General features: G+C 50.0%; 1 protein-coding gene across 3 annotated transcripts; it reads left to right on the top strand.

The window, feature by feature from the left end:
• Positions 1-10939: 10939 nt before the first annotated feature.
• Positions 10940-22072, top strand: Fam110a (family with sequence similarity 110 member A). Of its 3 annotated transcripts, none has more exons than XM_028774942.1 (2): positions 10940-11157; positions 20539-22072. In XM_028774942.1, exon 2 carries the CDS (start codon positions 20615-20617, stop codon positions 21503-21505), a length of 891 nt encoding a protein of 296 aa, XP_028630775.1. In that variant the 5' UTR covers positions 10940-11157; positions 20539-20614; the 3' UTR covers positions 21506-22072. The 3 variants fall into 3 exon arrangements, with proteins under 3 accessions (XP_028630775.1, XP_028630777.1, XP_028630776.1); XM_028774944.1 differs by lacking the exon at positions 10940-11157 and adding an exon at positions 17298-17370; XM_028774943.1 differs by lacking the exon at positions 10940-11157 and adding an exon at positions 19760-19838.
• The last annotated feature ends 2339 nt before the right edge of the window (positions 22073-24411 follow it).

The raw sequence follows: 24411 nt of genomic DNA, 5'->3' as shown, positions 1-24411 counted from the left end.
CTGCGTGTATGTCTGTGTTTGACATGTGTGGCTGGTGCCTCAGAGGCCAGAAGGTTTTGTATCCCTTGAAACTGGAGTTGCATGTGGGTGCTAGGAATTGAACCTGGGTCCCCTGCAAGAGCAGCCAGTGAATGCTCTTAGCTGCAGAGCTGTCTCTCACACTGCATCTTCTGGGTATATATGTATAACTCCAGAGCCATGTCTGTGTTAGTGACCATTGACCAGCCTTCAGATTTGATGTTGGAGAGTGGCCCTGAGACCTCTCCAGCTCCATTCACCAGCCCCATGGTCACGTGGCCAGGCAATTGGTTTATAGCCATGTTAGCAGAGATCAGGAGAATCACCCTGGTACTTGGGCAGGGCAGCGGAGATCTCAGATGCAGGATGCCTCCCCTAGAGAAACTTACCAGACAAAGAAGCAAACAGAGGCCAGAAGAAAGGGTAAGGAGGCCTTTGATAGAAGCAGACTTTGGGGAAAGGGCAGTAGCATTGCAGGAAGGCAAGGAGGCAACGGGAGGGGCGGGAAAGGCCTGAAGTCTGCATTCATTGAAACTTTTACTGGGCATGTAAACTTCACTCCATCTTCTCAGGATAATGGAAGAAGAAATAACAACATTTGGTATTCTTGTTTTTATTCTGTAGTCAATCAAAGGCTATTTTGTATGTGCCCTAACTCGTGACGGTGTATAAGATATATATCTGCACTTGTCACTGTGACTTTACCGTTTTGCTTCTGTCAGCTTTGGGCGGGAAAGGCACCCAGTTGGTTGTATTTATTGTGTATCCTTTAGAGGTCTGGCCCGTTAGGATCATAGGCTGCTCTGCTGTTCTCTGTTTTTAACTCAGCTGTGACTAGCAGCTGGAGAAAAGCTCGTGGAACTGTCAGCATTTGAGGTGAGGTGGCTCAGTTGGTAAAGTGGTTTTGAACAAGCATGAAGACCTGGTTCGATCCCAAGCACCCTCATAAGAAGAGATCCTGTCTCAAAACACCAAGGTAGGTGGTGCTTCAGCATAACCAGGCTTTGACTTCTGAAACTTTCTTTCAGTTAATTTTCTCATTTATTTTTATAAGAATATCCCGAGTTTATAAATAGATAATGCACTTAAAGGCACAGTACTCAAAAGACGCTTCGATGGGTAGTCTTCATGGTCAATTTGAATGTTACTCACTGTGGGGATGATTAGCTAATGCAGAGGAGAAATGAAATAAACATATATTTTGATTTCAGGAAGTGCTGACCCTGGAGGAATTTGAATTTCTGCCAAATGGCTTCTTTCTTTCTTCCTTCCTTTCTTTCTTTCTTTTTTTAAATATGATTTTTGTCTCATTTAATCTTTTGATAGAACAGGCAGTACATTTTGTTTGTATTTCCCACAGTTCTCCACCCCCGCCCCTTGTTTATATTTTTCTTCTAATTCAGTGAGCATTGCCTGGCCTTCCTGTTCTGAGCTACTTACTGATAACATATTATTTTGATATGATACAGGAACTTTGTCAAATATAGTTGCTTTCAGCTAGTCTTTGGATCAGCCGTCACGTGCACAGGACCACACAGTGCCCAGCTGCCATTAAGGGAGTTGAGAAGTGAAGTTATAATCCCCTTCCATTTTCCAAACCCTCCTTCCCCTAGATTAGAGAAAGGATCATGTCCTTCTGAGGTTTTAGTTAACTGATGAGAGTCCCCAGTGAGCCTTTAGAATGGTGTCACCAGGAGCTGCATCATCAAGAGTGAGAGAACAACACTGGCCCCTGTCATCACATGGACGCCACCTTTTTCTGCTGATGTCCTGTCTAAAGCTGGCCTGTTTTCCCACGCCATCTCAGATGATATCCAATCAGTCATTTGTAGCCTTAATAGAGCTCCCCAGTATAACTTAGTACATGTAACAGATCCAGTATCTGTATTTTTCTCAGTCTATATTATAATTGATGGTAGGTGCTTAGACTAGTACTAACTCAAATTCTGCTATTTGTTTCCTAGCCTTAAATCCATCAGAGACTCCTCTTGGCCCTCTAGTGGAGTGTCAGATGGCTATTCTGCAGCCAGATACACCCCACCCTCTGCTTTTCTTTTCAAGACTAGGTTTCTCTGTATAGCCTTGATAGTCCAGGAATTTGCTCTATAGACCAGGCTGACCTTGAACTCATAGACAACTGCCTGCCTCTGTCTCCTTTGTGGTGAGATTAAAAGCATTTATCATCACTATCCAGCTTAGATGCACCCTTCTCAATGAAAGGATATGCAATAGTAAAAGTGCCAGCTGATTGGACCAAAGCAGCACCCAGTCCTCCTCCAATTGGCTGGTGAGATTTCTATTACTGGCTATTACTATTTCTATTACTGGCACCAGGCTGCTCTTCTGGCAGCACACAGGGTAGTACATGCTGCATCCTCAAAGGCACAGAGGTCCTTCTCTCCAGACGAATTTCCTACGAATTACAATTTCTCTTCTCACCTTTCAAGGCAGGAGGAGTAATTGGTTCTTAACAAGAGAGGTCAGGTAATCCTGGGGTTTCTGCCTCAGTCCCTAGATGGTTGGGAAGAGAGAGGAAATGGATTTACAAGATGGAAATGAAGATCATGCATCCTATTCCTAAAACCATCGTGGTCCTTTGGAACAGAACCACCCAAGTTTCTGGCCCCCTTGCTGGGCAGGTGTGACAGTCACTCTTATGTAGGGCACTGACAGAATAGTCAACCCCTCCTAACCCTTCATTCACGACTCCCTTCACCCCAGTTCCAAGCTCTGTACTCTGCTTTAAATCTTAAGTATCTACGACCCATGATCAACCTTAGGAATCTCTGGGTTTCTAGGTTCAACAGTGTGTGACCAGACATGGACCACATTGAACAGTTAATGCAAAAGTTGTTTTACTTACATCAGTCAATAAGTTTCCCACGATCTTTCCCAGGGTGGGGGGGAAGGCTAAAGCCAATTCTTTCTTAGTTTTCATTTCAAAAGGTCTCCTTGTGGTAGGATCCACCAATTTCCCTGGCTTCTGCTGTCAGCAGCCCCTTTACACAGGAGTAGTGTGTCCAGCTTCCCTCAGCCAATCCAGACCTCGGTTTCCCTGGCTAACAGCACCTGAAAGAGTCCCCCACCCAGGTCAGTTCCAGTTAGTTCTCTTTCTAGACTTTTATTGTTGTTCAGTTCCCAGGCTGGAAAGAAAGGGCTGGACATTTGAGTGACGTGTCAGAGCAGGAAGGTCTTGTCATCTAAAAGAGAGCAAAATGAAGGAGAGGCCCAACATGTAGATTCCATGGTCTTCCCCAAATGTGGCAATCCATACAGCCTAAGGGACAGTGTGAGGTCCTTCTGAGGGATGTGGGAATTCCAAACAAGCTACAGGCAAACTCTTAGCCCAAGGCAATGAGACTGTAAACTTAACATAGTAATTTGTCATTTAAGGATCTGATTCATTCTTTCAGCTTTTCCTGAGAAGGGAGGGTACCAAGGAGTATGACAGTCCCAATTAGTGTCCAAACAGGCTTAGAATGGTGGCAGTAAAATGGCTTCTGTTATCTGATATGGTATTTTCTGTGGGTTTTAAGAGTATCTTCATTATATGGTTATTTGTCTCATGGGGGAGAGAGGAGGCTTGCATTCAATTAGTTAAGTGGTTTACAATAACCAGTAACTATTTCAGTTGACTCACTTTGAACGTTTCTGTGTCATCTCTTTGGATACTCAGGGTCTCAGACTATGAGGTGTCTCATACCTTTTTCTTCTTCTTGTCTATCTTTTTGTAAGTCCTACATGTCCCACACGTATGTTCAGCAATGATGGAGAGTATACAATGATAACTTCTGTGTTCCATCTCACATAGCCTGGGGTTCCCCGGTGACTCCCCTCCTTATACGATATGCACTGTCTAGAATCCAGTCTCTGGAGATTTTGTGGCCTTTTTAAATCAAGAGACAAGTGATTTATAGAGGGGTACCATTGCCTTGACTCCTGGCTAGCCTTGAAGGACAAGAGGCTGTCCTCTCCCGACCCTCCGCTCCTCATTGGTGTAGGCTCCTGGGACTTGGTTGTTGAAAGCCAGAATGGCTTTCCCAGTCGTGCAATTCTGCTTCTGTGTAGCATGAAGGTAAGGATCAGACAAAGCAACCTAGGCTGTTTTAAATAAATCTTGATTTCTGTTATGGGTAGTTAAATCCTAGCAGAGCTAGCAAAACCACAAATAATTATCTCCTTCTGACATTTCTGCTTGTTCTTGTAAAGATTATTGTGAGTAGATCAGCATAGGCTTAGAGACTTTAACAAGGAATAAACAACCTTTGACCATCAAATGTATGACATCCTAAGCCCTGTCCTTGTATAACTTACTCAGGTCCTCTGTGACTTGGCTTTTACCCTCATCTGTAAATTTTTGTTCTCAGTAAAAAGCTATTTAATCACACAAAAGCTACCCTCATCTGGAGTATTCTCTATTCTATTCAAACACTTGTTACCAAAGTTATAACCTGATGCTTACAACTTTCTCAACAGCTCTCTCTTACACCTGTTTCTTATTTCAGTTCCTTCAACAAGAATTGAAGCAGATTAGATGTGCACATCGTAGTGAATATGGAGCATCTGGACACATACTTTTAAGTGCCAAGGTTTTTCCTACTGTGAAACTCTTTTCTGCCTGGTTTCTTACACCATTTCCTCCTCCGACAAGAGTTATAAAATGTTTCCATTTTTGTAGGCGGCTTGGAGATACCAGTGACCTTGAAGTAAAAGTTTCTTTGCAAACAAGGAAAAGCAAGGCGGGTACAGAGGGCCGGATACCTGATGTATTAATTGTATAAGTGCAGCTTTACATAGCAGAAGACATTCTCCCTGGTCTAGCTAGAATAGAGAGCAGCACGCAGCCCTCGAAACAGCCAGGAAAGTCATCCGTCTCCCTCCATCCCACATCTCAACTGGAGCCTGCTAAAAAGGAATCTGTTTTTTTTTTTTCTTTAAGATGGGGCGGTCCCCTTGATTTATCTTTTCACCCCACATACATTTAATAACAGTTTTCTCTTTTCTCCCTGGAATTTTCCCTCTGCCATAGTTCCTACAGGGGGTTGCAATAGTTTAGGGTTTATTTTTGTTTTTATTTTATTTTATTTTATTTTATTTTTTTGTCAACTTGACACAAACTAGAATCATCTGGGAAGAGGGAAACTCAATTGAGAAAACACCTCCATCAGATTGGCCTGTGGGCAAATCTATCGATGAGGCAGTTTTTGAACTAATGATCAATGTGGGAGGGCACAGCTCGATGTGAGAGGTGCCACCCCGGGGCAGGTGGCCCTGGGTTGAATCAGAAAGACACAAAAAGCAAGCCAGTAGGCAGTGTTCTTCCGGTAAGCAGCGTTCTCCTGGTAAGCAGAGTTCTTCTGTGGTCTCTGCTTCAGTTCAAGCCCCGACTTCCATCAGTGAGGAACTGGGACCTACAAGTTAAACAACCACCACCACACCTCCCACACATTGATTCTGGTCAGTGTGTTATCGCAGCAACAGAGAAGAAAACCCAGACAGGGCTCCTCTGCCTAGTGACTTGGGTCCTGCTTTACTGCTTGACTTGTTTTATAGTAGATTTTATGAAAGCGTTTGCTTTTTTTTTTCTTTATCTGTTGTTACATATGCCTTTTGGGTTTCCCTCCATAACTCAAGTTTCTGACCTTCCACCCCACGGTCTTCTGTAACTTTCCTGCTATGTCTGGCCAGATGTTAGTTACCAAATGTAATTTTAGCATCCCATGTCCCAAGGGGTCTTCTGTGTCTGACTTTCTCTTTCTACTTTAACTTTTCTTTATTTAACTTTTAACTTCCTATTTTCTCTTTCTTTTTTTTTTAAACTTTTTTTTTAAACTTTTAACTTTCTACTTTCTCTTTCTGGGAACTCTTCATGATCCTCTTCCTTCTCCTCTTGCATAGTAAAGTCTTCTTTTTCCATATACCAGGTCCAGGGTAGTGAATTCCCTTCATGGTGGTGTGGCCTCTGTGGGCCTCATTGCTTTTATTCCATGTGGGTTGTTGGTTGGGGAATGTTTCATCTGCTGTCATGACACCTGTATTCCAGGATGACGTTTTCTTTCTCGAGAGATTCTTCTTTTCATCCCCTCTCCTCACTAGAGAAGAGAATACTCAATACCAATATCAAATCAGGACAGGTATAGAGTAAGGGCCCAAGGAATTGATCCAGTTGGTCTTCACCCCATATAAACTATCGGGGTCCCCAGCTTCATTTTGTTACAGGAAATCTCTCCCCAGTAGTGGAGCTTGTGCTCCAGAGGACTGTTTGGGAGAATATCATCCTTTTAAAAAATGTATATGGATTGCCAAGAGGTTGTGGCTCATACCTTTAAATTCAGCACTCAGGAAGCAGAGGCAGGCATATTGCTGAGTTTGAGGCCAGAAGAGAATATCAGATCCCCTGGAACTGCAGTTACAGATAGTGTGAGGCCCTGTGTAGCTGCTGGGAATTGAACCTCTGTCCTCTGGAAGACCAACTAGTGTTTGTTACTGCTTACCCATTTCTTAAGCCTAAGAATCTCACGCCTATGGACCTCAGATCTTTTATCCTTTACCTTGGGTTAGGAGCTGTATTCACAGAACCTCAACATCCACCCTAATGGGCTATGGGGTGTCAGAGGGAGACACTTCATTGCTCCTTATCTTGGTCCTGCCTGGATGTACTCAACACCCCTACACTGGAGGGTTCCTGGACCCATGTTCCCCATTCTCTGAGTGACCTTATGACAATCACCCTAGACACATTCTCATCCCCCTGCCCCAAACTTTCAACCATCAAGATAGTACTTTATAGCTCAATTTTCTTACTTTGGTTCCTACATGAAGATGCCTGGTTGCCGAGGCTCCCTCTGTGGACCCTCTAAGTCACTGATCTACTTTTGATTTTTAAGTTTCTGTTAGCTCTGGAGCCGGAGAGTGTCTCCACACCCAGGGTCACTGCAGGGATGCATCGGGATGCACCTTCCAGAATGAGAATCAGACTCCAAGACCTTTGGCCATGGAGAGAAAGCTCCCATGTTGGGTACCAAGTTGTAAGAAATGGCTCTGGGATCTTACAAAATGTCCACATAATCCAAAAAGTTTCAGCAAGGTAAAGAGTCTTGCTTTTGGGAATGGTGTGTTATTTTTGCCCAGCGGTGCATAGATGCTGGCAAGCACACTAGTGGGGGGTCCACTGGTTTTTATTACTAATGGAACCATGTCCCGTGCTTCACTCTCAGTGACCAGAGCTTTGCCTCATGTTCTTCTGTGCCTGACTCATACAGAACAGCACAGATTCTAGGGAGAAATGAAACTTGAGAATCTATTTGATTTTTGAGAAGAGCTGATTTGGGAGATATTTAGATTTCTGCCAAGTGGCTTCTTTACGATTTCTTTGAAATCGAGTTTTGTCTCATTTAACCTTTTGATAGAAAACACAGCGCAGTTTGTTTACATTTCCCATGAGCATGGTGCTGGGGAGTTAGAGGGGAGGAGTTTGCTTGAAACCCCTGAATCTGTTCTTGTACCATCCAGCATCCTCCGACCTTCTTCCCATCTGAGTATTAATCAGACCTGTCCCTGATTAGCTTCCCAGACCAGATGAAATTAGCACAGCCTCAGACTCCCCCGTCCTTGCTGACGGAGGTCTCTTCTGAATTGCTTGACATAGTATTAGCCTCCTCTGCCTGATTTAAGCTGACACACAGTAAGTGCTCTGTCAGTGACTCCATGGAATGGAACAGAGGTCAGCTGCAAATAGACCAATGCAGATATACACACTAACTGAGAACTACAGTAACTCAAGCTAACTTATTCTAGCACCTTAAACAAAGTTGTCTTGAGCTGAGGAAGATCCCTTAGTGTGTAAGATACTTGTGCAAGCTTGAGGACCTGAGTTCAAATCCCCAGAACTTACATAAGCGACATGTGACTATATACCTGTGAGCACAGGCTGTGGCAGGGCAGAGACAGGAGGCTCAGTGGCACTTCCTGGCCAGCAGCTAAGTCCCAGGTTCAATGAGATGTCTTGTCTCAAGTGAACTAGATGGAGAGGACCAGTTAGATGAGCAGACATAGATCCCTAGAACCTACAAGACAGAAGGACTTCTTACAAGTTGTCCTTTATGTGGGCACACACTCTTGCGCATGCACTGCCCCCCCCAGGAACAAATGAAAAACAAACTAAAGTTAAAAGGGAATAAAGTGTGAGGCAGAGGTAGGAGGATCTGTGTGTCTGCTCTACACAGCGAGCTCTGGGACAGCCAGGGGTACATAGAGAGAGCCTGTCTCAGAGAGAGAGAGAGAATGTCTTCAGCCTCTGAAACTAGCTGCTGAATAAGCTTACCATTTCTTGTTCTTTCTGAACTCTAGCTGATTGGTTCAACTCAACTGTTCTGGCTCAAATTCCTCTCCAAGCTGAGTAATTCAATTCTCTCCCTCTCTCTCTCCCTCTCTCCCTCTCTCTCCCTCTCTCCCTCTTCCTCTCCCTCCCCCTCCCCCCTCTCTCTGTCTCTCTTAAATTGCTCAGCTTGGCCTCATGCTAATTCTAGCAGTCTGTTCTCTTCTGGCTCCTTTTTATTTTCTGGCTCACTCTATCTCCGCCTGTGTCTAGCTTCTCCTCTCTTTAACCTGTCTCTGTTCAACTATCCTGGTAAGAACTGCCTCTTTCCTCTCTCTGCGCTGCCCTCAAGTGTCTTCCCTTTCCTCTCTCTCCTTGTGAGAGTTGGGCATGTCCTATTCTGTCAAATCTTTCTCTGATTCATCACTTTATCTGCCTCTCAACTAGACACCACTTTCAAACATGGGTGTTTTCTTCTACAAACTAACTTTACCTTCATTGTTTGGCATGAAAGGTGTGTGCTAAGGGTTGAGCCACACCACAATTAGAGACAGATATTTTTTCAGTAAATAACAAGATCTTGGGGTTCACAGTGTGATCAATTATCCTGCCACAGACATGTATGAACATATCACATACACATACAAACAAACAAAAGTTAAAAAAAAAATGTTCCCCGTGACAGTTCAAGACTTGGAAATCGCAGAATCCACAGAAATATGAATAAGAAGTTAAGTGCTGACAGGAAGCACCCTTCCTGCAGGTTAGCTTTTGCAGAGCCAGAGGTGCAGTGTAGGCTGCTGGGAAAGAGGAGTTATCAACAGCCTTATCCAGATATGAATCCTGAGCTACAATAGTGACCAGCAAGGCATGTGTATGATAGCGGCACAAATGCTTTTGGGGCAGCCAACAGCTTTTTGGTTGAACTTATAGCCTATTCCACAGGATAATACACATGCCTGGTATTGCAAATCTGGCCAAGAACCCGTGGTTGGGGAGCTGACTGGTCCCCGAGTGAACCTACTGCTATTATTTGCTAAATGGACATACTATCAAACTGCCTCCTAAATTCATCTCCATACCATAAAATCAGTGCAGCTCACAGACGCCATCAGAGAAAGTTCTCTGTGCCATGGATGGGACAACTGGTTGAGGGGCTGGGAATAAGAATCTGTGGAGTGCTCTGTCACACATATGCCATCTGTGTCAAATGTACAGTGTGAAGGACAGTAAGAGCCAGAGGTCAGGAAGGACCAGAGCAAAGCAGACTCTTTTGGGCACTGCAGGGCCACTGTGCTTTCGAACCACAGCAGCTGTGGTTGTCTGCACAAGATCAAGCCAGTTAACATTTCAGTACAGAGAGGGGAGGGGCTTATGAGTAACTGAGGAGCTAGTTATAGCTGAATGTTTCTGGGGGAAGGAAAGTCAGTCTTTCAAAGGGTTGCAGCCCTTGATGGTTTGATCATGGTCCATTGGATTGCTCTACCCCCATGAAGTAGGGGGTACTTCATGGGGGTAGAGCATGGTTGGCCGGGCGGTGGTGGCACACGCCTTTAATCCCAGCACTTGGGAGGCAGAGGCAGGCGGATTTCTGAGTTCGAGGCCAGCCTGGTCTACAGAGTGAGTTCCAGGACAGCCAGGACTACACAGAGAAACCCTGTCTCAAAAAACCTAAAAAAAAAAAAAAAAAGAAAGAAAGAAATAGCATGGTTATATATTTAATATCTGTCTGTGCTGTATAGAGCATTTTGAAGCGTGTTTAAAACATGACACTTCCTTAGCATTCTTCCATTGTTCTTAAATGCTGTTTAATTGCGTCATTGTAAGTTACTGCATAATATTCCCAACCGGAAAGTGGAGACAATTGAAGGTAGGTACCTCAGAGCTGGGTCCTGAGTACTGACAAGAATTATGTAGAACACTCAATTCAGCTTCTTCCCAGGATGGATTCCTGTAGTTGATCCAGTTGTGATGAGCACTGTGGGAACTACTGGTGTGCACATTTGAAAACTAACTGACTTGCCATTGCAGTTAGGGGGACGGAGAGGCAAAGAGGATTGTGGGTAATCACATAGAGAAGTAGCTGCTGAGTTGGAAGTAGAGCCCAGCTCGGGGGCTGGGCATTTAATACCAACGCATGGGTAGACTAAGGCAGGCAGATAGCAAGTTTGGGGACTACTTGGATAAAACGCATGGATTCCAAGTAAGCCTGGCAACTTGGTGAGACCCTGTCTCAAAAGAAAAAAGCGAAGAGAGCGAGCCAGGTGTGTTATAGACCTATAATCCTAGTACTAACTGGATCCTAGTACTAGTTGCAGCCAACTTGGGCTAGGCTAGTTATGTGTCAAGGCCTTGCCTCAAAACTCAAAAATGTTGGTATTAGGGACTGTGTAAAACCAAGCAAACAAACTTGGGACTAGTAACTCTTGCAGCTGGAGACCAAGGAAACCCAGCTGGAAGAGAAGAAAGGTCTGCCAAGATCTGGGCAGCCGGAAGGCCAGGCTTCGGGCCGCAGCCGCTTGGCTGCATCTGCCGCTCCTGATGTTGCCTGGCAACCCGGGTGGCGCGCCGTTCGAACGGAAACGACGGGCCAATCAGGAAGTCCGGGGCGAACCATTGCAGCGACGGGGACGGCGGGCTCACTTCCCTTTCCTCCAGGCCCTGGGGACTGTCTCCCGGTGGGATCGTGGGACAGCCAGGCCTCCCACTCGGAAGAGCCTGCGGGTCTCCACACGTAGTGGCCTCCTCAGGTCCACAGGGACCACCAGCTGTCAGCTTCGGCAGCCAGAGAGGAGTGGGGTTCCTCCGGGCGTGGGCTGCAGGTGAGCATGGGGTAAGGGGGCGGAGGGTCCTCTCATCAGCCCCTGCAAGCGTCTCAGCACAGGGGGTCGACAGAGGAGAGTTCATGTCAAGTGTCCAGCCCAGGGAGCCAGCAGAGGATCCAGGCTGTTCCCGTGCCCTACCTTGCAGCCCCCGTTCCTGGCAGACAGAGGACTCCAGCGGGTTACTCTTTCAGGGGCTTATTGGAAGGATGTGGCTCAGGGGATCCCAGGGCTAGGCTACCCCTATCCTACCGGCCCTCGGAGTTCCCCTTCAGGACATATGCCTTTCCCTCCCCCTTCAGGACATATGCTTTTCCCTCCCCATTGGCAACTTTTCTGCCTAAAGCGCCCCTTCCGTCCGGAGTCCCAGTGGTGCCCTTTCAGAGGGCCTCCCAGGGAGCAGGGTTGATTCCCTAGGACTGCAGATCCAAAGGCCCTGGAAGTCATGTGGGTCTCTCGTGTGTGTGTGTGTGTGTGTGTGTGTGTGTGTGTGTGTGTGTGTGTGTGTCTGTTGGAGGTGCCTCTAAGCCAGAGTTGCTGGAACTGGACTTTAGAGTTGGGTGCAGGGTCAGGCCCTCCCAAGTGGAGCGTCTAATTTAGGCTGGACTCTTATCTGCTCCCCTGTTGTTGATCTCCTTTCATAGGTGGGGAATCTGAGGTTCTGAGAAGTTGAGGCTGTTGCTCAGAGTCACAGACTTAACTATGCAGGAGTCTTCAGTCCTTGACACAGGGACCCGCCGATTCGATGAAGGATCTCTTCTGAAGGGAACTCCTCCTCCTCCGAGCCTCATTCTGACTCTGGGGGAGCTGTGTTTGTCCATCTGTCTTTGTGTCATGCTCCCTTCCCCAGCTCTTGTATGGCCCAAGCTGGCCTCAGTCTTATTATGCATACCAGGCTGATCTTGGACTCCCCATCTTCCTAAATCTGCCTTCTCTGATGACAGGCGACACACCAGTTTTATTCCATTTTCAGGACAGAACCCAGGGCTTGGTCTGTGCTGAGCGAGCAATCTAGTAGAGAAGTTACACCGCTGCTGCCTCATTTCTTTCCACACCGTCCAGCTTCTGTAGCCTGGTCTCCCTGAGTGCCCCATTTTTTTTGGTAGCGTCTGTTCCATACTGTGCATGAGGTATCTTCTTAGGCAGTTTATTGTCTTCCCAGTTGAATGTGACAGGCAAGTGAGATGGTTAACACAGGCACAAACTGTCAGGGTGCCCGAAACTTGCAGAATCAAGATGATCAAAGCCAACATCTGTTGGCCATTTGCTGTGTATTGTGCTGGGGGTGGAGCAGGATAGGGTGGTGTCACTCAGGTGGACTCTGGCCAGCAGAGAGGCAGCATAGGCACTGTTACGAGCACACGCACACGCACACACACAGACACACACAGACACACACACACACACACACACACTCTCTCTCTTTCTCTCTCTTTCTCTCTCTCTCCCTCCCCCTTGCCAGCTACCTCATTCTATGCAAAATGACAGGTGCCATGATGCTGCCATGCCTTGTAGCAAGTGAGAACTGGACAGACGCACCATGGCCCTCAGTAGGGGCTGATGGGAAATAATCTAAAACTCCTTAGATAAGGATGCGGCAGGAAGAGGAACGTAGATTACTGAGCAGAGGGGCTGGGTGAGAATTACACATAGAGCATGGCGTGCTTTGCAGTCCTAAGCCTTGACTGTGGGTCAACCAACTGAGAAGCCACAGACATAGAGATTGCATCTACACAAAGTTATGAGGTCACTGCCCTGCCTGTGGTTTGCCATTGGCTGTGTGGGTTTGGGCAAGTTTCTTGACATGTGAGTTCAGGCCTAGGCAGAAGGCACTGTAGGACAGGAAGTGGGTGTGGCCACAGGTTTAATTCAAGCCTTACCTTCCCATCCTGTGTCAGGCCCTTCCCTAAGGCCTTGCTTGTTAGTAGTCTTTCTCTCTCTCCCTCCCTCCTTCACTGCAAGTCTCCCTTGGTTCCCATTTTGTTGGGGGTGCAAACTGAGTCCCCAGAGTTTGAGTTAGTGGAGAGCATGTGGGGGAGGGGCTCATGCAGGTGCTCACTGTCCTGGGTATCCCTGCCCCTCCCATGGCGGCCCACTCACAACTCCCTTCCTCAGGTTTGTGCAAAGCTACTCTGAGCAAGGCTGACTCCTGGGCAGGCCAGGGCATGAGCCTAGTGAAAACTCCAGAAATAGCTTGGAGCCTGGCCTGCCCTGGAGAATGTCCAGCAGGGTGTCTGACCTGGACAGCTGGGCTGGCTCTTCCCCACTTCCTGGAGCCTTCCTGATCCTCTTCTGCAGTAGCCAAAGGCCCCCCTGTCTACCAAGCCAGAGCCACGTTTCCTTTGAAAGGACAGAGAAGCAGGTGGGGTGGTACAGAATATCATAAAATGATCAACCGTAGAAATCCCACCTTCTACTGGGAAGAGAGTACACACAGCTGCCTGGGCTTGGAACACTTGCCCTGTGCTGAGAACTTTACCCGGGTGAGCTGTGATTTCTGTCCACTCTATGAAGTGAGAGGATTACTGCTTTTATTTCATGGATATGTATGCTACAGCAGGCATGTGAGAAGACACTTAGAGGAGTCAGTTCTCTCCTTCCACCGTGGGGACAGGGGACTGAACTCAGGCTTGTATGACAAGCACTTTCACCCTAAGCCGTGTCTCTGGCCCCAACTTCACCACTTTGAAGTATAAAACGCTATACCCAATAACCAGTCATTTCCCACCCTCAGACTCCCCTGCACTGCCATCCTACCCCGTTCCTGGTGTTTCGACTCTATGTACACAGAAGCATGCAGTCTCTGTCTCATTGGATTCGGCTCAGCACACTCAGCCTGCCGTCTTCAAGTTCCGTTCATGCTGTAGCCCATCTGTCAGCTTTCCCTCTTAAAGGCCGAATAATCGATTGGACGTGTGTTGTTTCTACATTTCTTTACTCGTTCATTCATTGGTGGGCACTTGGATTGTGCCCGCCTTTTGGCTGTGGTGACTAATGCTGCTGGGGATCCTGTGTGAGGGTTTCTGCTGGCACACACACTGTAGGTCCTTTGAGATAAGGGTTTAGAAGTCTGATTCCTAGGTGTTTCTCTGGTCAGTGCTCAACCTGCAAGGAACTGCCATGCTGTGGCTCTCACACTCATCGCCACTGAATGGGGTTCTAAGGTCACCCTTCCTCACCAACACTTAACATCATAATGTTTTGGATAGGATTTGTGGTAATGGGTGTAACACTGTTGCTGTGATTTCGATTTCTATTTCTTTAATGGTCCAGTGAAGTGATGTTGAGCATAGTAGCTTTCATTTACTCACTCTGTAGATAGCGTGTGATTGTGTGTGTGTGTGTGTGTATGTCCCAGGCTGGCTTCAAACTCATGATGCTCCTGCCTCAACCTCCCGAGTGCTGGGATTAAGGTATGCGCCACCATGCCCAGCTGTTTTCTTTTATGTGGAAGGGCTAACTGACTGCACCACACTGCTGCTCTTGTCCTTGCAGCGTGCCAGCAGAGGTCTTCCCCAGAGCTGGGCTCTGGAGGAGCTGCTTGTCCAACAGTCCTCATGGCTCACTGTGATGGAGTGGCCATGCGCTGGACCTGTTTTCTAGTGGGGGAAACCAGGTATGGACATGCTCCCTGCAGTGGTTTGGGTGGGATGGGCCAGAGCCCTGAAGATTTTGACTCTGCGTCTTTGGAGGAAGACTAGGGCATGGCTGGAGGTGTTCTGGCTGGAACAGGGTTGATGGAAGGCGGGCATAGGACTGTGTGGAAAGGCAGTGTAATATGGAAGCCTGGGGAGACTTGACACTCGGGGATCCTGGTCTCTCCCCACACCCCCAGCTAATTATTAATTACAACGGGGAAATGACCAGTGAACCAGCTGATTACCAAGATCTTGTCACATCCTCCTACAAAGGAGGTGTGCTGGGGACGAGGGCATTTCTATGCTCCTTCCTTTACTGTGGCCCTCCCTTCCTCCCCCCTCCTTGTCTCCCTCCTCTCCCCCCTCTTTCCTTCCTTTGGAAATTGGAGTGTGATTGACCTGCAGAAGTCTGTATATGTTTGATGTGTGTATGTTGATGTTGGCCTGGGCCTCCTTCAGCCTCTTGGTCAGCGATGTTCCCTCCTGTTTGTTCCTGGGAGGAGGTACACACAACAGAGTGTTAGGGCTCAGTCCAGTAGGCAGCTGGGAAATCGCAAGTAAACACTGGGAATGCCAATATCAGCCAAGGTGCTTTGGGTGGGGGGACAAAGGAGGTAAGAAGATCTACGGGGGCCTGCTGGAGTAGACAGGGAGGGCCCTCAGAGGGGTGACATCTAAAATAAGGGTTGAAGACCTGAGGAAAACGGTTCTAGATAGAAAGCAGTTGGTGCAAAGGCCCTGGGGCAGGAAAGACCTTTGTAAAGGATTAGCCAGGAGGGCTTTGTGGCTGGCCCAGGAATGACAGTGTGGATGAAGTGGTAGATCTGGGCAGAGATTGGAGGGCTGCATGGGGGTTGGGGGTGGAGTTTATCACCAGAGCGTATATCGGTATAGTGGTCAAGCACAGCAGCGAAGTATGATCTGTTAGAAAGACATTGCCATTATTGCCCCATGAGACAGTTGAGGGAACTATAGCCCAAAATATAGCTGGATGTGTTTCCGTAGGTAGCAGCTCCTTATGGAGCCCAAGCAAGCTGTCTGTGGGGATTTCTCAGGAGGCACATTCTGTCTCTTGTTTCTCTCCTTCCCATATCCAAGCCTGAGTTCAAATCCTGGTTCTGTCATTTGCTAACAGTGTGATCTCAGGGAGATAGCATCACTCCTCTAAGCCTCCGTATTTTTCATCTGTAGAAAGAGCACAGTAGCAGTAGCTGCCTCATAGGTGGGTATAAGGATGAAATAGTTCGCATTTGAGATGGTCAAGGCAAGAGGATGGAGAGTTCCAGACTGGCCTGTACTATCCTGTAAAAGCCTGTTTAAAACAAACACCCATCCTCCACTAATGGCAGCAACAACAAGAAGCTCCAAACAACGTCTGCTGCCAAAGAAATGTGCAGAAATAACTGGGCTTCACCTCGACAAGTGCAATCTTTGTAGTTTCCACTGTTAGTGCCTGAGGCCAGCTCCAAGCTTGTCCCTTTGCTATCCCAGCTAGGGCCAGGCAGTGAGGGAGCTGGCAGGCCATGGTGGATGACCCTGTACCCCATCCCCATTAATATCCAGGACTAGAGGGAGTGTCAGTGCTCCCAGGGAAGGAAAGTGGACAGGGATCACTTTCTGTATCCTCCTCCCCAGCCCTGGCCCAACACTCCACCTGGGTACAGGAGTGCTTTCCCGGGTCCCTGGGATCTGAGGCCTTGGTGAGCATCTCCTTTCCCTGGACCTCACAATACCCTGGAAAGTGACAGAAGGCTTGGACTGGCAGAGGGAACAGGTGGACCCCTCCCAGGGATTCCCCCCATAGGGTTGTAGTCTCCTCTGTGAATATGGGTTTCAGATCATCCACTTCCTGGTGGTCCTGCTGTTCAAGGGTTAAGTGGGTAGTCTCATGCCACTCTGCCGTAGCTGTCCCTCTTTACCCTTCCAGCTGGCACAAAGCTGTAGCCGGCAACCTCAAGCCTTGAGAGCTTACGGTAGGCTGTCCCCCAAGGTCCCACTCTTCTTATTCATGGGATTGTGGCCCAGCCACCTGCTGGCACGCAGGAGAAAAGGGCGACAGGAGTGGTGGGAGGGAAAGTACGCAGGTTGGACCCCACCCCCGACCCCCCTTGTCAACTTTAGGCAAGTGACTCAGCCTGGCCTGTCTGGGGTTTCTATTAGTCAGCTTGATGACAATGGAGTTGCCTCATAGGAAGGCTACCCAGACCACACTAATGCTCACTGCGCCCCGTTTAATCACGGAAAGATTAAATGCCCAGAAAGAGCACTTTCCCGTGCCTGGCCGTGGACATCAGCGAGAATCCCGCACAACTTCAGATGTGTTGCCGGCTGTGCAGGCTCCAGGTCGGATAAGAGCCCGGCTGGGTGAGCCTGGGGGCTCTGTTCCGGCTAGGTTCCCACACCGGGCCGTCAGTCACCGGTTGCGGTCACTGCCTGGCCCTCCTTCCCTCTTCTGGAACACTCCCAGCCGGCAGGTTCACCTGCCAGGCCCCGGAAGTTGCGCAAAAGCCGGCTACCTGAGCCAGGTGGGCGGGAGGCGTGCAGGCTGCTGGAAGGAGGCGGCTTGCACAGCCAGGTATGTTGCGGTGCTTGGGGGTGAGGGATGCATCAGGGATTGTCCCTTCAGTCTCTGCATTCGAGCCGTGGGCCAGCTCCTGCTCAGAGAGGGACAGCAGATGGTGGTGGTGGTGGTGGTGGGGGTCACACAGCCTTCGCTCCGCCCAAGCCTCGCCGCCTGAGAATCCAGGATTGCCCTCAAGTGAGGACAACCCGAAACCAAACTAGGGGCTTTCCCGGAGTCCTGATCTACTTACTCCTTGGGAGCCTGAAGGGAGGGACGAAGTCGGGCTACAGCACTGGAATAGTGACCAGAAAGGCTCAAGGTTGGTGCATTTAGGACCATTAGCGACAGCATTTGGAAACCCGTGGTGAAAAGAGACCTCAAAGGAGACGGTAAATCTCACTTGGCAAATTTCACTTGGCGACCGGGATCCTAGCTTCCTCTTGGAGGGGCCCCTGTGACGTGCGCTGGTGCGGATCCGCTGGCTCATTGTGATCAGCTCTTACCAGCTGTCTCCTTTGTCCCTGCTGGGGCTTAGGTCTGCCCTTCTGGATTGAGTTTAGAGACCTTCAGAGGGGGCGGGGTCTGCTCACTCCACAGTCAGAGCCTCAGTCTATGACAGTGCATCTGGTTTCGGGAGCGCTGCCCACTTTCCAGGTGCTGCGAACCCGTTTGATCTTTCCAGCGGTGACCCGAAGGCACAGGGAGGTCTATTTTTAACTGGGTTTAGATAGGGGAACAGTCTGTTAAGAGCTGCCTCTTGCGCAAGGTGCGAGGCTGGTGGGAGAACGGGGACCCTGGTGTCTACTAGACCAGGCTTGGGAACACACACCTGTCCCCGCCCCCTTTTCTATATAGGGTTAGGTGGTGGGTATAAAAGCAAAGTGGTGGTGGTGGGGAGCTTCTGTCCTAGCCCTGCCCCTCTGACCTCCTTCCTCTTTCCCAGGTGATGTCGGGGAGGGAACTGCCTCAGCCACTACCAACGGGTTGGACTGGTTTGGGTAGCAGAGCAGATGTGGGGGTTAGGGAGGTAGGGCAGAGTCTGGCTACTCGAGATAGGGCTCTGTAGCAGTTCTACTGGCCAGACCCTAACCACCCAAGGTCACCTGGGGGTCTATTTGTGTGAGGCCAACCTTCCTTTTCTGCCCAACAGCCCCGTAAGCCTTGAGAGAAGCCCTCCTCCTCCTCCTTTTCTTCTTCTTCTTCCTCCTCCTCCCCAAAACTGTGCTGAGGTTTCTGTGGGGACTGGGGAGAGCAGATGGAGGAGCAGATATATCTGTAGACATACTATGCTTTCCCAGGACTAGTTGTCTTTTAAAAATGGTGATGGAGCCGGGCAGTGGTGGCGCACGCCTTTAATCCCAGCACTTGGGAGGCAGAGGCATGCGGATTTCTGAGTTCAAGGCCATCCTGGTCTACAGAGTGAGTTCCAGGACAGCCAGGACTACACAGAGAAACCCTGTCTTGAAAAACCAAAAAAAAAAAAAAAAAAAAAAGGTGATGAAATTTGCTCACAGTTAAAAACCTAGAGAAAGCTTGTCCTGGATTGCCAGTCCTGGTGACACTCCACCCCTCACCCTGGACCCACCTGCCTGTGGAGGGCAGGGCCTCTCTAGTTCACTGGTGTGCTGGTTCTCAGCTGACTCCTGTGGGCATTTTAGTTCAGGACACACTTGTGGAGTATCTAGCATGTACTGAGAGCCACACCATGAAGCTGAGACTCAGTGAACAAAGCGGCCGAAACCTGTGCCCTCGTGGAGCTGACATTTTAGGGAGTTGGGGACAACAAAGAAAGAAAGAACCATATTCACAGTAAGTTATATGGTACCAGTGGGTATAATGAGAAAAGCGATTGTGTGTGTGTGGTACATGCAGAAGCGGTGTGGTAGGAGTCGATGTGCTCAGGCCAGGCATCATGGGATGCTGCCTTTTAAATCTCCCTTGGGACCTAAGGAAGTCATTTCCCAGAGTCTCAGTTTTCCCAACTACAAAATGGTAACAGTGGCTTCCAGGCTCTTGGAGGTGGTACAAGAGAGTAGCTCTGAGTGTCTGGCACACAGTGGGATCCCTGTCTTGAGATGTCTGGTTGTTCTGGCTGGGCTTTTACTGTGTTTAGGCGTGCTCCGGCTCAGTGCTGTCTGGTACAGTAGCCACCTGCCATGCAGTCAAGGAGAACTTGAAGCAGGGCTGGTATGATTCAGGAGCTAGTGGCTGCTGAGTAACCTCAACTGCAAATGCCCTTGGGGAACCCGCCCCCTTTTACAGACCAGGAGATTTGGCATACGGATTTTATGTTGCATATTTGAGGGACCCAGGAGTGGGGAGACGGCACTTTCTGACCTTGTTTCCTTGGAAACAGAGATGGCAGAATTGACTTGCTGGAATGGTCTAACACCTGACTCTTGGATAACCACGGGGACACTTGAGCACCCAGGGCCCTGCAGCCCATGAGCACTGTCAAGATGACAGCAGCATAGCACTAGGTGGGGCTGTGACCTGGATAGTTCCTTGCAGCAGCATAGCTTGGGGCTGATGTTTATGTCTGTCCACATGCCTGGATCTCTATGGGCTTGGCCTTGGAGCCATATCCTGGAAGCTACCCTAATCTGGACTCTACTAGGGTGGTGGTGGTGGGGACTTTCTCCTCTCTTGCAGCCTCTTGCTTTTGTGCCCCTTGTGGGCCTGGCATGTCCAGGCAGGTGATTGGCACTGCGCAGCTTCCTGCCTGGGCTAGTTGTGGGATGTTGGTTGTTGTATCTGGCTCTCTGTGCAGTTGAGGTGGGGTGTGGATGATGGTCATTCAATCTCAACTGCCCGGTCGCTAGTACCCCCTCTCTTGGAAGACAAGGGTAGCTTAAGCCAGTCCATTGCTTCTTTGAGCTTCAGTTTCCCAATCCCTAAGTGGGGCTGTTGAGAGGACCCTGGACCTTGAGCCTGTTTTGCTCTCTTTAAAGTGGAGCTGGCTTCTCTACCTCTTTCCTCTCGCTCAGCTGTGCAGGTCCCCGCCCACTATTGGAGGGAGATGGAGTAGGTGGGGCCACAGGCCTTCCAGTAGTACATTTTGCCTGGTGATTGGCTCTTTGTGAGGCAGGGGCGTGCCTTTTACCTTATAATAGCACAGGCTTCGCCGCCAGTGAGCCTTTGTCTGAACGTGCTCAGCCTGTCTTCTTTCCTTGCTTGCAGCGGAGCCCAGTATACAGCTGCCAACTTTGTGCCTGTGTCTGTCTTCTCGCCTCTGCCCTCGGGGTATGTAACAGCCATGCCTGTGGATACGCTGAGCCCTGGAGCCCCCGCCACTCCCGCCCTACCCTTTCGCCTGCGAACCAAGGTCCCCGGCTACCTGCTACCAAGGCCAGCAGACGGGGGAGCCAGGAAACCAAGTGCTGTGGAACGCCTGGAGGCTGATAAGGCTAAGTACGTGAAGAGCCTGCGTGTGGCCAACACCCGCCAAGAGCCTGTGCAGCCCCCGCTGGCCAGACAGCCCCTCTTCAGCCCTGGTCCTCGCGGCCCAGTGCTCACACCCAGCCGCCGAGTCCTGCCCTGTTCTGGCCGCCGTCCCCAACTGGACCTCGACATCCTTAGCAGCCTAATCAACCTGTGTGATAGTCCTGTGTCCCCATCCGAGGCCAGCCGAACACCTGGACGGCCAGAAGGATCTACCCACAAAGTCCCACCAGCCACCCCTCCTCGTCCGCCGCCTAGTACGGTCGCGGTGCGCCGAGTGGACGTTCGTCCCTTGCCTGCTTCACCTGCTCGGCCCTACCCATCACCTGGCACCACTACTACTTCCAGCCCAGGCCGTCCCCCTGGTCTGCAACGCTCCAAGTCGGACCTGAGTGAGCGCTTTTCCAGGGCAGCAGCTGATCTCGAGCGCTTTTTTAATTTCTGCGGCTTGGACCCAGAGGAAGCACGAGGATTGGGGGTGGCCCACCTAGCAAGGGCTAGCTCGGACATCGTGTCTCTAGCAGGGCCAAGTGCTGGACCTTGCAGCTCTGAAGGGGGCTGCTCACGCCGCAGCTCTGCTACAGTGGAAGAGCGGGCCCTGGAGCGTGTCCCCTATGGGGTGTCTGTGATTGAGCGAAATGCCCGTGTGATCAAGTGGCTGTATGGGTTGCGGCAGGCACGTGACCCTCCCGCCACTGAGGGCTAGGCCTCCTGGACTCCCGCTTCCTGGAAGGACATCGTGAGGAGACATTTGGCACATTGTCCTTTATTGTATCCATTGGCTGCTTTCCTGCAGACCCAGAGACCCTTGGGTGAATTTAGTGTAGAGACCAAGACTTAGACCTAGACCAGCATCCTCTGGCAAGCAAGGACTGACCTGCAGAGGTTTGCTGTCGCCCTTGGTCTCCCCCACCCCCTAACAAGGTTTGTGACACAAGTGTGCTTCTGCCTGGTTCCTCGGGTGAGACTGGATTTGGGCCGCTTACCCTCCACTGAGTTGGGAATCAAGTTCTTTGCCAAGTCTGTCTGCCCTAGGCCTATTTCCTTCTTCCCTGTCTGTCCTCCTTTGCTGACTTCCTCTTCCTTACCCAAAGGGCCCTGTTTTCCTGGGAACTCACCCTGGGGAGGAGGTCCAGAGGATGAGGCCTGTCTGCTGCTCTTCCTGGTCTTTGGCAGTTGGCCTAGGTGGGTAGACTGTATAGGAGGGACTGGTTAGGAGCCTGATGCTCTGAATTCTCTGTGGTTAATAAACACAAATGTTTGTTTCTCAAGGTCGGGGCTTTGGACTCTTCTCTGTTCATAGGGGAAGGAGTGTGAGAAGTCTTGGGATAGGGCCTTCGGAATGGAATGGTTCTTGAACCAAGATCTGGTGTTCAGGAGGTCAGCGGCTCTCCTATGTCAGTGAGGCAGGCCATACCTGAGACTTATCCAGCAGGGCAGCCTCACCTTCTCCAGAAACCTGCAGGCTCCTCTGTAGGTGAGGAGACAGCCAGCCAGTGAGTGGAACCAGAGCCAAGAGTGGCTTCTTTCTGGAAGGAAGAAGAGGCTTTCAGAGAAAAGGCTGGCAGGAGCATCCTGACAGCTTCCGCCTCCCCAAGTCCTGCTGAGTTGCTAAAGGGACACTCAAGAAGAGAAAACTCTGACTCTTGGTCACCAGGCTACAGAGTAGGGACTGGCGATGAGAGTTCTTAGAAGAGGGACTTGGGAGAGAATAGCCCAGAGTGGTGGCCTTGCCTGTGACCCCAGATGATCCTGGATAGGACAGTCTTGCTTCTGTGCCTCAGTGGAGAGCTAGGTGGTTCGGAGAGCTTGGGATTGGGACCTTGTATTCTGGAAGTTTTGAAGTAATCTGTATCCCAGTGCCTGGGCCGGGCAGAGCAGCTAACCATGGATGCTGTGGTTTCACATCTGTCCAGTTTTCCCAATGTAGTGGAGCAGCAGAGCTCCCTGGGTTCACAAAGGGTGACCTGGGGGATGGCTGTCCCACAAAGGGGAGGGGGCTTGGTGGTGTTTCCTCCCTACAGGCAGCCTTGTCTCCAGTCCTCAGAGACAGGAAACATCGGAGGGGGTGGTGGTGACAGGTTTGATGCTGGTTTTATTTAAAGCATTAAAGAGATTTCCCCTGGGTTGTTGACAAACATCCGAATCAGCATAGCTGTCTGTTTACCACCAACCCCCAAGGTCCGGGGCGGTTTAGAAAAGGAAGGGGACACTGAGAACAGGCTCTGCTTCCTCTCCATCTGGAGATGGGCACAGGAGGGCAGTGTCCTGGCACATGCTGAAAAGGAGCGGGGTTGGGGAGAGATTCAGGCCAGCCGCCTTGCCCCTCTGGGTACACTCCTGGCCTTGGGTCATGGTCTCTTTCTGACTTGTGACCCTCGGTGCCCCAGCCACCCAGAAGGGTAGGTGAGCTGGCCGCACTTGGCATGTGAAGAAATGAGGATTCTAGCAGGGTAGTGGTGACACACACCTTAATCCCAGCAGGAGGAAGGCAGAAGCAGGTGGATCTCTGTGAACTGGAGGCCAGCTTAATCTACAGAGCTAGTTCCAGGACAGCCAGGGCTATTAAAAAAAAAACCCTGTCTTGGAAAACAAAAAGTTATTAGGGTGCTGGTTTCAGGAACAGTGGTGAACCCCAGTTCCTGGAGAAGGGGTTATTGCTGGCCACACCTCTCATTGGATAGGTGAGGTGATGTTTGGAGATGCAGGTGTGGGTAGTGGTAACTTGTGGACCATCACAGGGCAGGACTGCAGGGCAGCCTGGGCCACAGCCTGGTCTTCTAGACACTCCACAGTAGTCAGCATTACCCTGTGCACTCCGTGTGCTCCCTCCCCGTGTACTCAAGCTCTCTTCTTGATCAGTTAAGTACCTACTGGGTAGTACCCAGTATGCGGGGAGAACAGTTAATCTGTGGAGAAGTCTAAAGTAGGAATGCCCAGGGACATCAGCCCTAAATGTAGAGCGGTGCCTTTCCGTAGCTGAGGACCCTAGTGGGCATTACTGAAAGTGGGGGTGGGGCTGGGCCAGGCCTGATTTCTCCCACAGGTGCTGCCTGGTCTTGGGAAGGTTCCCAGGCTTCTAAGACTTTGTGGAAACAGAAGGCTGTGAGGTTCCCCTCTTCCCGGCAGCCCTAGGATCTGGGGAGCCAGCTCCTCCATTGTTCTGCCTTCCCGGTGGTGTGAACCTGAGCTCAAGCCTGCTGTTGTTACAGAGACCCCGCACGCAGCTGCTGCCCCGGCGGCTGGGGCTCCCGGCCAGCCTGGCCCCAGCTGCCGGTTGCTTAATTAGCCAGAGACCTGTTTTCAGTTTCTCCCTACTAGCTGACCATGCACAAAGGAGCTTGGGAGACAGTGGTTTGGTGATCCACTTCAGGGCTAGAGGTGTAAAGGGATCCTGGAGAAAGCCCCCCCGCCCTTAGTTTACCTTTTGGCAGAGAGTAGAATGCAGCTAGCTGTAGGGGCTGTCTCTGATGAAATGGTTATTTCTGCTAACAAGGCATCCCAGGAGATCTGGGACAGGCTTCCCCATTTGGCCTGGCATCCATGGGTGTTGGGGAGCAGTGAGGAGTTAGGCTATTGTCCCCTGAATTCTGAGTTTCCAGAGCACAGTGG

This window comes from Grammomys surdaster, unplaced genomic scaffold (assembly GCF_004785775.1).
Source record: "Grammomys surdaster isolate TR1022 unplaced genomic scaffold, NIH_TR_1.0 251, whole genome shotgun sequence".
NCBI classification, from domain to species: Eukaryota; Metazoa; Chordata; class Mammalia; order Rodentia; family Muridae; genus Grammomys; species Grammomys surdaster.
This window is presented reverse-complemented; position numbering and strand designations above follow the sequence as displayed.